At 40.3% G+C, this 16441-nt stretch overlaps 2 protein-coding genes across 3 annotated transcripts; one reads left to right on the top strand and one right to left on the bottom strand.

The window, feature by feature from the left end:
* Nucleotides 1-833: 833 nt before the first annotated feature.
* On the bottom strand, nucleotides 834-7284 carry si:ch211-214j24.14 (bcl-2-like protein 13). 2 transcript variants are annotated; one of them, XM_054739771.2, is made up of 2 exons: nucleotides 6931-7284; nucleotides 834-1788 (listed from the first exon to the last, which is right to left on the bottom strand). In XM_054739771.2, exon 2 carries the CDS (start codon nucleotides 1598-1600, stop codon nucleotides 914-916), a length of 687 nt encoding a protein of 228 aa, XP_054595746.2. In that variant the 5' UTR covers nucleotides 1601-1788; nucleotides 6931-7284; the 3' UTR covers nucleotides 834-913. The 2 variants fall into 2 exon arrangements, with proteins under 2 accessions (XP_054595746.2, XP_015815952.3); XM_015960466.3 differs by having other exon boundaries at nucleotides 834-1747.
* Nucleotides 7285-8581: 1297 nt separating this feature from the next.
* Nucleotides 8582-16396, top strand: atp6v1e1b (ATPase H+ transporting V1 subunit E1b). The gene is made up of 10 exons (XM_015960516.3): nucleotides 8582-8701; nucleotides 8809-8859; nucleotides 9983-10048; nucleotides 12660-12769; nucleotides 12956-13022; nucleotides 13099-13188; nucleotides 13309-13377; nucleotides 13457-13551; nucleotides 13648-13735; nucleotides 15727-16396. The coding sequence occupies exons 2-10, from the start codon at nucleotides 8827-8829 to the stop codon at nucleotides 15787-15789; spliced, it is 681 nt and encodes a 226-aa protein (XP_015816002.1). The 5' UTR covers nucleotides 8582-8701; nucleotides 8809-8826; the 3' UTR covers nucleotides 15790-16396.
* Nucleotides 16397-16441: the final 45 nt, after the last annotated feature.

The following is a 16441-nucleotide window of genomic DNA, read 5'->3' as shown; positions in this document are numbered from 1 at the left end:
TAACGAGATCTTCACTTTTATGCAAAATCCATTCTGTTATTTTCATTTGATTCCATCATTTTTAATTCTCTTTATATTGATAGTGCTCATAAACGCGTTTAGAGGTATGGGAGGTGGTTAGCGGTAGATTGATGTTTATGTGTGAAGAGTTTTGTCGCAGCTGCAGCTGTATCTCTGCAAACAAAGAGACACTTTCCTTCCCCTTTTTCATTTCAATAACTGCATGCATGCTGGCTGCGGTGTGGGAGCGGCAGGCAAACCGCAGCACACTCGACCCTATTGTTCTTTTTTTTTTACTGGCACTCGATGAAAATCAAGAAGTGACAGAGCCATTCATGTATAATCAGTCTGTTTGGCTGAAAGCTGGTGTGACCACAGAGGTGTAATCATTATCTCTGAGATCAGCGTGTCCTGCATGAGTGCATCTGGAAAAAGAAGAATGATAGAAGAAGTTCAGTGTTGTAGTTTTTCTTTGTTTCGGTTTACGTACTTCAGCATGCAAACTGTTTACCTCTGAGTTTGCATGTAAATATTTTGCCCTTTTCACACAGAACGTTCACCTTAAATGTCCTGGAAGCAAATTTTGAGGTTTTGGACAACAGTTTTCATTAAGCTGTTCTGGTCAGACCAGCGCCTTCATTTACAACATGCGATAAAACAAGCCAGATGATGGAGGCCCAAGTTTTCTCTGATCACATGATGTTTTACTATCTATGCTGCATTTTAACTCATGCAGAGCTAAATCTGAGTTCAACAGAAATGTGTTGTTTTTAAGGAAGTCAGAGTTGGGAGCTCAGGTAGCAGAAAACAGAGTTCAGAAAGAGAACCATCTGTTAAAAGACTGAGGAGGAATAATTTATTAGGAATTGGTTTAAAAACAGAAAGGATTTGTGTTTTTAAGAGTTTATTTTTCCTACTTTTTGCAGTAGACCACGGCACCGTAGGCCACCACACCCACAACTGCCACTAATGCTGCTCCTCCAAACAGCAGCTCGGAGGAGCTCAGAGATTTGGTCTGACGAGCTCTCGGGTTTAGCTCCCTTTTCTTCAGCCGGTCACTTTTAACTGGATGCTCCTCGGCATCTGAGAGGGGGATGTTTGAGAACTTCGGCTGACCCAGACTCCGTTCTGGAGGTTCTGCAGCTCTAGGTGTGAGGATTGAAGGAGGTTGAAGGCTCTGAGTAGAACAAAGATCTTCTACTTCAGAAGCTGTGGTTGAAGGGACAGGCGTGGAAGTTGTGGAGGGGGGGTCCAGTTTGACAATGGGCAGAGGAGGCAGGGTCATGGGGGGAACCACCTGCCTGACCTGTGCTGGATCTCTTTCAGTGTGAGGCCCCTCCACCGACATCAGGACCTCCTCAGTTTCTGGAGCCCGGAGTTCCCTTTCTCCACCAAGCATGCTCAGCATACTCGCCTGCAGATCGCCCCCCTCCTCTTTCTCCCATCTCCTCTCCTCCTCTTCCTCATCCTCCAGCATCTCTGCCTCTTCTCGCTCCAGGTGGACCATGTCCGAGTTGGAGGAGTGGTTCTCCTCTCCAGCTAGAACTGCTCCATCACTGCTGTCAACACTCTTGGTGTCCTCCGGATCCACGTCGCCCATCGTGGACCAGGACTCCGCCAGCAGACTCTCACTCTGCCAGGGTCCAGGACTCTGGGTCTGGGTCAGAGGCAGAGAGGCAGGGCTGTTCCTCCCATCGCCTCTCCTGGACTCCACCGGCTCCTTTCCCTCCAGAATGAAGGCCGGCTGCTGCACAAAGATCAGAGGAGGGACAAACTCCCTATAATGTCCTGAAGAGATGAAAAGTGCAGATTTAAACATAAATAATTATAAGGTGGGTTTGAATATCCTCTCAGATAACTGCTCTCAGTTTGCACAATTTTACATCACAGTTGTGCTTTTTAAACATGTTAATTTAAACATTTTAATCACTTGTTGACATTTAAAAATATCCAACAATGATTATTCACTCGCTGGCCACTTTATTGGGTTCACCTGATTACTGCTCTTCAGCACAGATTACTGATCAGCCAGTCACACGGTGGCAACCCAGTGCATTTAGGCATGTTGACATGGTCAAGATGATCCGCTGCAGGTCAAACCGAGTTCCAGAACGGGGAAGAAAGGTGATTTAAGTGACGTTGGACGTGGCATGGTTGTTGGTGCCAGAGGGGCTGGTGGTCTGAGTATGTCAGAAACTGCTGATCTGCTGGGATTATCACACACCCTGACCCCAACCATCTCTAATGCCTTGTTGATACCAGAGGTCAGAGGCCAGACTGGTTCGAGCTGATAGAAAGACAACAGTGACTTAAATAACCACTCGTTACAACCGAGGTGTGCAGAAGAGCATCTCTGAATGCACCACATGTCGAACATTGAGGCAGATGGGCTGCAGCAGCAGAAGACCACACCAGGTGCCACTCCTGTCAGGAAACTGAGGCTTCGATCACACAGGCTCACCAAAATTGGACAATAGAAGATTGGAAAAATGTTGCCTGGTCTGATGAGTCGATTTCTGCTGCGGCATTCGGATGGAAGAGTCAGAATTTGGTGTCAACAACATGAAGCATGGATCCATCCTGCCTTGTATCAACGGTTCAGGCTGGTGGTGGTGGTGTAATGGTGCGGGGGACATTTTCTTGGCATAATTTGGGCCCGTTAGTACTGATTGATCATCGTTGCATCGCCACAGCCTACCTGAGTATTGTTGCTGACCATGTCATCCCTTTATAACCACAGTATACCTATCTTCTGATGGCTACTTCCAGCAGGAAAATGCACCATGTCACAAAGCTCTAGTCATCTCAGACTGGTTTCTTGAACATGACAATGAGTTCTCTGTACTCAAATGGCCTCCACAGTCACCAGATCTTTATCCAACAGAGCATCATGGATGCGCAGCCGACAAATCTACAGCAACTGTGTTATGCCATCATGTCAATATGGACCAAACTCTCTGAGGGATGTTTCCAGTACCTTGTTGAATCTATGTCACGAAGGATTAAGGCAGTTCTGAAGGCAAACGGGGGTCCAACCCTGTACTAGCAAGGTGTGCCCAATAAAGTGGCCAGTGAGTGTAGGCTCCATTTGGTTTTACTTATCAACCACAAATTACCTGATTCTGTTGGAACAGCCTGCAGAAACCACTGTCATCAGTAAGCACCTCACTTAGAGGTCATTCATTTCAAACACTTTGACTGCATGATGAATTCAATCATATTTGATAAAGGAGTTAAAGTATGGACCCATTTAGAAGTAGCTTGCACTCCTTACTAAAAAAAAAAGTTTTTTCACTTCACAAAAACAGAAGCAATCCTAAACACAACAAAAAATAACATATCTAATAAATCCTTAACTAAAAGGGTTTTTTCTTCTATTTAGGAAATGTCTGAAAAGGTTCTGGATTAGAAATAATTTAAGTGAAAAAATTGATTTTAATTTTTTTGTCTTTCATCGTATCGTTTGTAATAATTTGTGAACTTTTCCATCAGAACGTGAATCATAGAGGGGATTTCTTTGGCTTTGAGCTGAATAATTTCTGTGCAAATAAAAGAAGATAAATTGAGATGAAATGTGCACTTTGGGCTGTTGTTGACGTCGGCTCTGCGTTTGGAAAACCCTACTCACTGACTGCGTATTACAGCGGCTGCGGCTATCTATAGCCTCCACTTGCATATCTTACTATCTTTAGATGCATCTTCATCTGTCAACCAAGAATGGGAGCTCTTGGGCTTCATATGACACCAAAGAATGGACTTCTAGCACGGAAATAACAAGTTAGAGGTTTCTTTTTTATGTTTTAATCTGCAAGAAGAACAATAAACTCCTTCAGATCACCTTTTTAAGGAATAGATCCCACCTCAAACGAGCAATTTTCATTTAATCTTCTCAGGGCCCCTCGGTTGCTGGTTGAACTCCTTGTGCCGTAACACCCCCCCCCCCCCCCCCCCCCCCCCCCCCGCCTCATACCAATCCCAGATTAGATATTTGTAACGGTTCCTCTTTGCTCTGTAACGCTGGATCGGATTCACTACAGTATCTCATCAGAGTTCTCCCTGGTTTTAGAGTCCATGTCTTCATGATGACAGACTCCTCCGGGCTTGAACAGCTGTTCTCGTCCACAAAACCAAAATAATTCAAGACTTGTTGAACATTACAGCAGAAATAATGACTAATGGTAATTGACTTAATTTTTAAATGAAAGTTTATTTATTTATTATATTGGTAACACTTTACAATGGGGGTCGCTTTATCAACATTATGTTATTAAGCATTAATAAAGTATTAACAACTGCTTACTATTAATGTTATTGTTATGTAATGCATTACTGAGCAGACATCCCCGTCCTTTTGTCCTTACCTTAAGGACACTTAATAGTTAACAATGTCAGAAACATTAATGAAGAGATTCTTTGTTATTAATGCTTAATAATGCACTAAGTAACATAATAAAGGCAAACTTCTTGTAAAATGTTAGCATTACATATTAAAATGTGTTGTTTCATTTTGAAAAATAACTTTTTTTCTGGCATTCTACTTATTTTTCTTATTTGGACCCTTTGAGTATCTCGAGGTCTTGTTCACGAGTGAGGGAAAGATGGAGCGTGAGATCGGTAGGTGGATTGGTGCTGCATCTGCAGTGATGCGGGCGTTGTACTGGTCTGTTGTGGTGAAGAGAGAGCTTAAGGGAGCCCTAAAGGATCTCGAACCAAAGTGTCTGAAATAAAGAATTTAAAGGGGCATTATGGAAGTTTGACAGTCAAAACATGTATAGAAATAATAAATGTCTTCTTCATACATTCTCCTGCAATGCCCTGGTCCTGTAGAATGAGCCCTGGCATTTTTACTGTGATTGCCTGTTTTTCTGTAAAATCACAGAAAAAGAGAGATGCTCGGGTCGAGCAGGCTGCTTCATGAGTGTTCACACTCAGGCATCGCCCGTAGCATTTGCTATCCGTAGCTTTAGCAGCAGAGAGAGAGGTAGTGCCACTTTGTCGCTGTTCCTAACGCCTAGTGACAAAGCTAGCTACATTTCTGAGGACCCTTAGCTACTTTCTGTAGAACTTTCTTCTAGATATTTCCTGCAAATTAGCAACAAAATAGCCATTTTCGCTCCGAACCCTGCTTTGAACGTTGTTTCAGCTGTCATCAAGGATATAAATGTTACAGATACAAAAGCTGTCACTGGTGCTTTAGCTCACCTAGTAAGATGTTGGACTCTCATGCAGAAGATCTGGATTCATTTCCAGATGTGAACATAGTTTATTTAGAGTTTCTTTTTTACATTAGTGATATATTTTTTTACAGTAAGATGCCCAAATTTGTATTTGAGACTCGCCGAACGGCATTGAATTCACAGATAAAAAAGATGTGGGTTCAATTTTTATTTTGAAACAATTTTTCAAGCAAGGGAATGATCTGAGCATGCAGGAGGACTGACCCATCATAAACCTTTGTCGGCTGTGCTGAAGAGAAAGGTACAGAACCAAATTATTTAATTAATTAGCTGCGCATTCTCCTGTCCTCCGGGCCACACACACACACACACACACACACACACACACACACACACACACACACACACACACAAGGGACTGTCTCAGCTGTTATTTTCGTTAAGGAGTGTGCACGTACAGCATGCGCGCCTCGTGCACGAGCCTACTATTGAAGCTGCCATTACGCTTTTGGCCTGAGGGGGCAATCTCGAGCATAAAAATTCAAAACTCCGTAAAGTTCCTTTAAATCACGTTTTATTGTAAGTAAAGTTGAATGCAAATAAATAAAAAACTTATTTATTGAAGAAAACATTCAGGTTTCAGAACTTTTTCAATTATGTAGATAAAGTTTTGATGTAATCATAAAACCAAGCAGGACGATTCTGGTTAATAATCACGCGGGGATCTTTGTAATTATGGTGAAACTTGTTTTTAATTTCTGACAAATGTCTTGATGCCAAATTATGCAAAACATTTGTTAAACATTTGCAATTTTACTTTTGGGGAAAAATTGCAAATATACTGCAAGTTGCTGGTATGTAATGAAATATGATTATAATCTAGTTAAAAATAAAGCTCTGTTAAACTACAGTTTTCTCCTGTCAGTAATTTACTGATCCTATTTCTGTTTAATCCTTTTACTTACTCACTCGTTCATTCTTTATTCTTTTCCAACTTTTCAGTCGTTTATGAATTCTACCTCACAGCTTTCATCCACGTGCATACAAAAAAACTCCCGTTGCATCAGCGTGTGAGGAAAAAGTGTACAGAAACAAACATTTTGACTTAAATTTGCCCATAATAAGAGTGTTCTCACAGGGAAAAGGCAACTTCTCGTTCTGGCCTGCTATGCAACACATGTTTGTGTTCCTTCAAGACAAACTAACGCTAAATTATCAGAGGTTACGGTTGTTTTCTTTGCGCTCAGAGACGTTAAATCTGCTTTTTTCATATTCCCATGTATTCTATGAATTTTTAGTAGCTTCCCTGAGAGATTTTATGCCCGACAAGACAGGCCTGATTTAGACATTAAAGTTTACAACACAAGCTATTTAAATCCTTCATGTCAGCTCAGAATCTGACCTCTGACACACCTTTTCCTGGCCGTCCCACTTCCTACTGATCCTGCACGTTCGTTGATAAATTACATGATGAGATTTCTGGGCTAATTGTGTGATGAGGACAGAGGATGTTAGCCAGCGCAGTTTAGAGAAGGTCAGCAGCCAATGTCAAAGTGGGAGAGAGTGTGCTGAAAAGGAAAGAAATGGTGCCTGACACGAGGTGACATTTGGCTCATCTTCAAACAAAAACAGCACACATGTGATGACAAAAGCCTCAGAACTTGTGGAAGAACACTATTCTTTTTCTGGCTAGAGTTACCCAGCATAAGTTAATGTTTGAGTTCAAATCAAGAGAAGGAAAATCCCAGCATACCTCTGTTTTCTGTGGGGGGACGCTGGAGGAGTCGAGGAGCAGGTCAGAGACAAGGATACAAATCAGCAGACAGGCAGGCATGCATGCTGGGGCTGGCAAGGGAAGAACAAGGTGGACAAGCTGTGCACAAGTCGCTCCTACCCCCCACCCCACCTCACAAATCCATGACATAACAGTTTGCAGGAGAGGAGTCAATCATGACTCTGCTGTTCATCCAAACTAGGAAACACTGCAAACAATGTAAGTAAACACTGAGAATGTGAGTGAAAGTTCACCCTGGACTCGAATTCAGCCTTTTGTTTGTGATCTCAGCTAAATTCTGAGGATCCGTCTTTTCGCTCAGGTGAATGCTGTCTCTGTCCAAACGGCGGATTAGAGAGCACAGCAGGTGCTGGGACTCTGGGACACTGAGTGGAAAATGCATGTCAGACAGGGAGAAGAGCTATTTCTGATTCTAAAGGTGGACTTTCCAGCTTCTGGTTCCCCCTGCTGCTCACACTCGGCATCGACATGAGAACAAGCAGCAAGGCTGGCCCAAAGGGCAGGCCTGACTGTTTCTGAGAAGCTTTGTACTTTGACTGTGGTCTGTTTTAGTTGAGAAAGTATTCTACTTATATGAAAATACAGTCAACTGCTTTATCTTATTTGTGCTTTCAGTTATTCTCCTGTCATTGAATTTAAACCACTGTGGAACTGATCAAAGGAAAAGTATAAAATGTTGTAATAAAAAATAAAAACAGCTGATCAAGAAAATTAAAACTCGTGTAGACATGAAACCTCTAACTAAATCAAATTAAATGTTGTTTTGAACAGAACAGCGAAAGTGAACACTGTAAAAAGCCGAATTCTCTATTAATTCATCTATTTATGAAACATTTCATATACGTGAAAAAAACACGTCTACAAACACTGAATTTCTTCTTCATTTTAATATTAATATTGAAGAAGAAGAGGAAGAAGATGCTAATTGACAAAGAAATACATTTCCAGAAAATAGGCTATGTTTATATTATTTTAAATGTAGTTGTATACAGTTAGCACAAGATAATTTTACCATTTTTACTGCATGTGTTTCATTGTTTATTTTTAACAGAAAAATGTATGATTTATTTTGAGTAGTAGTGGTAGTAGTAGTAGTTGTACGTAGTAATAGTAGTAGTAGTTGTAGTTGTAGTAGTAGTTGTGGTGGTGGTGATGGTGGTGGTGGTGGTGGTGGTAAGCAAAAAAGATACCAACTTTACAAAACAAACAATTAAAGAATTATTGAATATTCAGTTATTAATAAAAAAATATTATTTAAAGTGTTTTAGTAAACATTTTGCATTTATAATAATTAAAATGTTGTATTTGGCTTTTTGTTGTAATGATAAAGAAAGATAATAAATTAAAATCTCACGGGACTTTCTGAAATATAAATGATAAATGACCCATCTTTCAGAGTCTGAGGACTCCAAAGGGCTTTACACTACACTGTATCATTCATGCATTCACACACACATTCACACACATAAGTGGAATAATGAAATATACTAATATGATCAAAAGATATAAGATAGATTAAGAAAATCATTTATTTGTATTAATCTGTTTTGAACGTCTATTAGCATGTTTTGCACTTCTTCTCCACGAGATGGCGGTAATAAGCATAACAGCTTGTTTCCGGAAAAAGAACCGGAAGTCATGTGACTTCATAGTCAGCTGACTTGCTTTGGACGTCTTTACGGTCACGACTGTAGCGATTAATTCAAACCCACTCGTCAGTGTTTCTCGGGTACATTTACACTTACCCAAAACATTTTGTCGTTAGTTAAATCGTTCTTTTGTTGTTGGTACTTTCGTTGAGTTCTTTGATGTTGTTAATGTATTTTTGTCTTTCAGGCCTCCGTAAATCCAACCATGGCGCTCAGCGATGCAGACGTTCAGAAGCAGGTAATAATAAACTATTATAGTCTTTAAATGGCAAAAAAAATTAAATGGATCAAATCGACTGTTTATAACATGGGGTGGCAATTACAGCTCTTTAAAAAGGTGTTTTTTTAGCTGGTGTTAGTATCGAGGATGACATTGAGCAGGTTAGCTCTGACTGAGTTGCTAAATACGTTCTTTACCGTTCCAGGGGTAAATGAATTGTTTTTGTTCATGAAATCGGATTTCCTCTTGCAAACGGTGCTTTACCAGCTCGTGCATAAGAGACATTTTGGCTGACAGGGTCAGATTTCTTAGATCACATGATGAACACATGAGCCAGATGAGGAACTTGGAGTGAGTCAGTATTTTTATGGAAAAATCGTCCTTTAAATAACCCAAATTCCAGGGATGTGCCAGTGTTGTCTACACACAAACAACGAGGCAAAGCATGGTTATAAATGGTATATGGTGCTTTGGTTACCAGCAGGATGTCAGGACAAAACACAGTTTGTTAGTTGAATTCATGAACTCTGTAAAATATATAAACAGGAACAAAATTGTTATTCGATCGCCATCGTTGAGCTTTTATTTATTATTATTTTTTAAATCTGGAAACTTGATGCATCATGATTAGGTCCAGATTCAGGTTTTCGTTTGATATTTTTCATCTTTCTGCTGATTTGTTGCAAATAGTAAATTTATTTGCTGAAAATGTTCAACAATTTCTCCCGGATGAAGAGATAATGAGCTGATACGAGCAGAAAGGAACCAGATATGAGTGCATTTTCCTGCATTCACCTGCCTGTTTTGGTGAACTTTGGTAAACTAAAACATTAACATCTCATGTCAACTTTTCACAGCAGGAGGTGAAACCCAACTTTAACTCAGAGAAAACACACGAGCTGTGCTTTTATTTATTTATTTTTTATACATATAAATCTGAATAAATAATTCTGATGAATAATTTTAATCTGAGTGATTTTTTTTATGAACCTCTGTGGACCGATCACACAGATGGAAAATTCTGGGTCTGTTCTAAAGCAACGTGCATTTTTTAAAGCTGACAAGTGTTTGTTGTCTTTACATTTAGTAAGACCTTCACAGTGTCCTGGTTCTCATTTCTATTTCTTGTTCTTGTTTACAGATTAAGCACATGATGGCCTTCATTGAGCAGGAGGCAAATGAGAAGGCAGAGGAAATTGATGCAAAGGTATACAGTCGTGCATTTCTCTTTCTGGAAACAAGTCATTATTTGTCATTTTAAAAGCCTTAGTTGATAATTTAATTGTTTTTTCCTCTTTATTTTTAAGGCACTCTGATTTTATAAGTCTGTTAGTAAGAATATACGCACAAAGCCTTCGCAGGAAAAGCAGATTCACATGGATAAACGCAGCATTTCTGTCTCATTATTTTACAATGAAATTCTCAGAGATTCAAATGATAGAAAATTATTTATAAAAATGACCAATTTATTAGCTGCTGCATAACACACCAGAACAAGTGTAATTCTCAACTTAAAGTAACTGCCTATTTGATGGTTAATTCCTAATTTTGACAGTACTCTGTGGGGGTTGAACATCATTGTGGGATTTTTATTTATTTATTTACAATCAGTTCAGAGATGAAAGATGGAGTAGTAAACATTCAGAAAACTAACATTTATTTCTTACTTATTGACCTTTAAGATGCTGATGGATGGCAGGTTTGAACCAAATCTGGTTTATTGCAGACCTGTTGTATGGTAAAATATTTTCAGAAAGGCAAATGCCGAAGAAATTTTTTTTAACAGAATTCATAAAAAAAGCTGTCACATTGAAAAGGTGACCTTACAAACACCGCATCACATTTTATTAGTCTTCCTGCCATAAGTGTACCAACGAGACTTGTCACTAGAGGGCGCTAAATGAGCACCAAATGGGAAAATATGACAAGTGGTGCTCGCTGCAGAACCACAAAGGCGGAGCTGCACCAGAAGGTGGAGCTGCACCAGAGTCAGCCCCGCCCATTCCAGAATCAGCCCTGCCCATTCCATCAGAGTCAGTCCAATTCCTTCCAGTTGTCAGACTTGATAGCATTCTGGAACCAAAGAGGGTGTTATAGCTAAAAAATGCAAGATTGAGGATGGAGTTGAGAAGTTAATTGAACAGTTTTTGTAAAGGTTCCATATAATTGAAAATCTAACTTTTGGAACTTTTAATCATGTTATATTGTCATTTCCTCATAAGAAGCATGCCAAAGCAATTTTTAGCCTCATTCATGCATTTTCCTCCCATCTCAGCTTCAATTTGGTCTCCTCCCCCGAAGCGGGTCTGGTCTTGGTTCTCAAATCTGGATATTCTGTGAATTTTCTGACAAATTATTTCTGAAATGACCTCTACTGAGACACCGCCGAAAAACCATACAACCCATCTCAGAGACATACTAGGAAGCACAATTAGATGTAACGCCACATGACTTATAACATATGTGGTGGTGTAGTGGTTATGGAGTCAGGTTTACATGCAGTTTTGCGCAGGTTCGCCTCCCATTACTGTAAGTTTTAGGTAGTGTACAACCTCTTTTCTTCATTTCTAGCTAAACTTGCCAGTACTATGTTTACAACAATTTACTGGCATACAGTTTAACATATAATGACTAATGTGTTTTTTTATTTATTTATTCGTTTATTTAGCCAGTGTGAGTCCATTTGTGAGCAGAGTTTCAACTAAAATGCTGTTTAGGAACGACCAAATTCAAAGAACTTTTACAGACATAAATATTTTGCTGAAAATAAACATTACAACTAAAATATAAACAAATTAAATGTTTCAGCTGGCTAAATAGATTGCTGACGACCCCACCGAGAATCGAACCAGCATCAGCTGAGGGGAAAGCAAAACTTAACTCAGACGATCTCACCACTAGACTACCAAAGCCCATTCAAAAGTCTGTAATGCTGTTATAGACCATTTCTGTTAGACTGGCTGTGGGCAGATATTCGCTGAAAGAAACCTTTTCATTTCGAGATATATTCAGTCTTTGTCATGTAGCAAGTTATATTTATCTTGTTTAATTGGAGCATAGAACATAGCATTAACGACTGTAAACTAGTAACAGCCGTAATTCATGTGGGTCAGGTCAGTTTGCGATAAAGTTGAAAACAAAAACGGAAGTCAGTGGGCTAGGCTGAGTTTGCGTGAATGGGCGGGGCTGACTCTGGTGCAGCTCCACCTTATGATGCAGCTCCGCCTTTGTGGTTCTGCAGCGAGCACCCTCTCAAATATGACCTAAGGTATAAAAGATGCAGCTTTAAAACAATCCGAATAATCACAACAGTTCATCAGAACCAGAAACTACAGTTACTTTTATAAAAGCTTTTATTATGTTTTAAAGATTAGATTGAAAGCTCCTAATAAAAGTATAATTAATATTGATAGTTTAGATTTAAGCAGATGTTTTTTATACAGAAAGTTTATGAAAACATTTTTTATTTACTTACATTTTTTTAAATTATAACAAAAAAATTAAAATACCATTATTGGTATTAGCTTTGTTTTGTTTGTACGTTTTATTTTATTTTTTGGTGAATCAGCATCACTTTTTGTATTTTTACTGTATATATTTATAGATACAAACATATTCAATATAAAATTAATATAATTAATTAATATCAATTAATCACAGAATAATCTCTATTGTTTAACAAGTGTTTTTGCTGAGAGTTTTGATGTATTTCTGGAGATAAGGCAACAAATCCATGCAGCATTTCTTTAGAAAGCCTTTGTGGCAAATTAAAGATATTCTGGAGGATTCCTCAGAGTAAGCTGCGTCTCCCCCTGCAGGCCGAGGAGGAGTTCAACATTGAGAAGGGTCGCCTGGTCCAGACCCAAAGGCTGAAGATAATGGAGTACTATGAGAAGAAGGAGAAGCAGATTGAGCAACAGAAGAAAATGTGAGTCGTGACGGGACATCACAGGACACCCCCCCCCCCCCCCGCAGCTTTATGAGCAACTGTGTTTCTGTAATTTTATCTAACAGCTTCACCCTTTCGCGGCCCTTTTTGTCTGCTGGGATAAAAATAACTCCTCTTTGATATCTAAGCAAGTCCAATGTGTTTGTTATTTGTCTGCTTTAACAGCCAAATGTCAAACTTGATGAACCAGGCTCGACTGAAGGTGCTAAAGGCCCGGGATGACATGATCTCAGTAAGCCACCGTACACACACACACATCATTACATTTATATAAGCAGGAATACACACTTGTGTGTTTGCTCTCGTAGGAAATGCTGAACGAGGCCCGTCAGCGGCTCGCCAACGTGGCTAAAGATTCAGCCAGGTATTCAACTCTGATGGACGGCTTAATCCTACAGGTGCGTTTGCACACCGGTTGGAGCTTTTTCTTTTTCTCGCCTGATTGTAGCTTCAAGCTCTGATGTGCTGCAAAAACGAGTTTCCTCGTTTGCTGACCCATGATAAATTTCTCTCACCAGGGATTCTACCAGCTGCTGGAGCCCAAAGTGACGATTCGCTGCCGTAAACAGGACGTCCAGTTGGTGCAGGTGAGAAAGTTTTCTATGAGTTGATATAATTTGGTTGAAATCGTTATTTAAATATTTTCTGTTCCTTTGCATGTTGCAGCAATCCGTTCAGAGGAACATCCCCATTTATAAAGCAGCTGTGAAGAACAACCTAGAGGTCCGCATCGACTCGGACAACTTCCTGTCTCCGGATATGTGCGTGGCGTCTACGTTTAATGATGAATCAGACCACACACGTTTCGTTTGTGCTGGAAGTTGAACTTATTTAATTAAATGTTTGTGTCTCTGAAGATCTGGAGGTATTGAGATGTTTAACAACGACGGGAAAATTAAAGTGTCCAACACCCTGGAGAGCCGACTGGACCTCATGGCTCAGCAGGTAAACATGACCAGCTTTTAAACACAGTTCATTTGTTTTATGCCCTTAGATCCCAGAAACCATCCAATTACAAAAACAGATTTAACAGAAATTAAAAGAATTGCTTCAAGCTCAAAATTTTTAAGATTTTCTTGCATCTTTTAAGCCTTTTTAATGAAGAACTCCCCTCCTCATTAAATGGTTGATTACCAAATGTCTTTAATATTAAGAGCACACTGTTGTTCTGAAATCAGGCTACCTTTTTAAACGCATTGTACAAAATCTGATTAGTAGGTACAACTTTAAACTGAGAGACTGCTAGTGACATCATTTGTCACACAATAAAAAGGGGGATGTTTTTGGGTGCTTTTATACTTATTTTGACTTGACTTTTTGATTTAAAGGGGTTCTAGAACAACAGTTTTTCAGTAGGAAGCTGTTCTTTGAGCCTCTATATAACATTTGAAACTTTGTTGGGGCTCAAAATGGCCCAGGAGCGCTGATAAATGTTCACACACATTGCCTTACAATAAAGACTGGTTTACCCCGCCCACTCGATCAGGGCATGAATATTAAATGACCTGTGTGCTGATTGGTTAATTTGCCCAGATGGCTCCATTACTCTGCCTGAATCAAGAATCTGTGTGTACAACTGTATAAAGTATTCGGATTACTCAGCAGACAAGCTATGGATCTATCTGGCATTCATTCAAAGTCTGGATATTCCCAGTACATCCTGGAACGTTCCTCTTTGTCGTTTTCTTCTTGTCCAGCAAAGACGTTAGCGGTAGCTCAGGCTAGCATTATCAGTAGCTCATGCTATGTGTTTGCAGTAACTTGGGATGGCATTAGCAATAGCTTAGGCTAGCGTAGCTCTGCGGTTAGCATTGCAGTGACCAACATAACACAATTATTGCTGATGTTGACGTTGGTTGGGACATGCAGGCTTAAGGAGGTGTGTCTAAGCTTATGTGTTAAACCAGCTTTTCTCAGACTGGTGTTTCTCCGTGGCCATTACACCATTACTAATTTACATAAAAAAGCAGGTCGGAGGCGGCGCAGGCTTTTTGCACCAGACCTTTGACCCAGCTCTCACCCTGGATTCTCATGTCAGTTCTCTTGTTCGCTCTTCCTTCTTCCATCTCAGGAACATCCCTAAGCTGAGTCCCATTCTGTCTCGCTCTGAACTTGAGACAGTTCTCCACACCTTCATCTCCTCACGCTTAGACTACTGTAACTCTCTTTTCACGTGTCTGAGCAGAACCTCCCTGAACGTCTACAGGTGGTTCAGAATGCCTGTGCTCGGCTTCTGACCAAGTCCTCCAAACACACCCACATCACCCCGCTTCTCCTCCAGCTTCACTGGCTGCCAGTCAACTTCAGGGTTCATTTCAAGATCCTGGTTCTGGTCTATAGGGCCTTACATGGACAAGCTCCATCTTACATTGGTGATCTTCTTAGTCCCTACACCCCCAGCAGGTCCCTGAGGTCCAGTGATCAAAGCCTACTGGTTGTGCAGCACCAGGCTAAAGGTCAAAGGTGACAGATCATTTGCTGCTGTGGCCCCCAGACTCTGGAACTCTCTCCCCCTGAGCCTGAGATCAGTGGACTCAGTGGTCTCCTTTAAAAAGCAGCTGAAGACTCACTTGTTCAAGCTGGTTTTGGTGTGACGTCCTGTTCATCCTCTTCTTCCTCATTGGCTTCTGTTCGTGCGGGTTTTGCTCTCATTTCTTTTGGGCTCCTGTATTTACGTTTTTTTTTTTCACTTTTTTTTAAATCATTTTTAATTTCCTAAATATTTTTGTGAAGTTATTTGTGATTTTTATCTAGGGAGGCGCTCTATAAATAAATGGTACATCAGACACGCCAGGCTGCCTATGTTCAACATAAATGCGGTTTTGAATTCTAGAACCCCTTTAAACCTGCTTGACAGTAAAACGGTGCTCAAATGGCAGAAATGTGGACACTTGCATTTACGACCTTTTAACATTAATTTCTACGTTTTTTTGCAGATGATGCCTGAAACCCGAGTGGCTCTGTTCGGTACCAACCCAAACCGCAAGTTCTTGGACTGAAGACCTTCACAGCACTCCAGAGGAACACTCCTTTTTATTTCTCGTTGTTTTATGAAAGACATCATTCCTTTTATCTGTGAAACGAAATTTGCCGACGCAGGGAAAGACTCGTTTGTGTGCTGTGTTGTGTATTTCTAAGGGAAACGACGGAAGCTGTAGCGTAACGGTCCAGATGTGCTCAGAGGCTTCCTGCACAGCTGTAAGGTCGATGTTTCTCTCCCCGTTTTATTTCGGTGGGCTGAGTTTACAGTGATTAGTCAGGGATCGAGCTGCGTGTTTAACAGGTTGACCTCTAATCGGATCAGGCTTCATGACAAACCCGGCTCTTGTGTCGCCGTTTCATTAACTTCTGCAGCACATTATGAGTTGTATGGGGTATTGTGGGACTAATGCGTGTCCGCCACCAACCAATCACAAATAAACGGTATCCTAGAAACCAAACCCTGTAAACGACCTGTCAGCAGTAACTTATTGATGTTGCATCGAGTGTGTTCTTATTCAGAGGGTATGCTGTATGTAAATGAGGTTTCCTGAGTAAATTATTTGTGTGTGCTTTTGTTTGTGATCGTGTTCAAATGTAAAAACATAAAGATATAATTAGACGTTCCTCTGTGCTCTTTTTGTCTCTTCCTGCCCATTCATGCCTCATTCA

The sequence above is a fragment of the Nothobranchius furzeri genome, chromosome 1, assembly GCF_043380555.1.
Source record: "Nothobranchius furzeri strain GRZ-AD chromosome 1, NfurGRZ-RIMD1, whole genome shotgun sequence".
Lineage (NCBI taxonomy): Eukaryota > Metazoa > Chordata > Actinopteri > Cyprinodontiformes > Nothobranchiidae > Nothobranchius > Nothobranchius furzeri.
The sequence above is the reverse complement of the archived record's forward strand: the minus strand, read 5'-3'. Positions and strand labels throughout refer to the sequence as shown.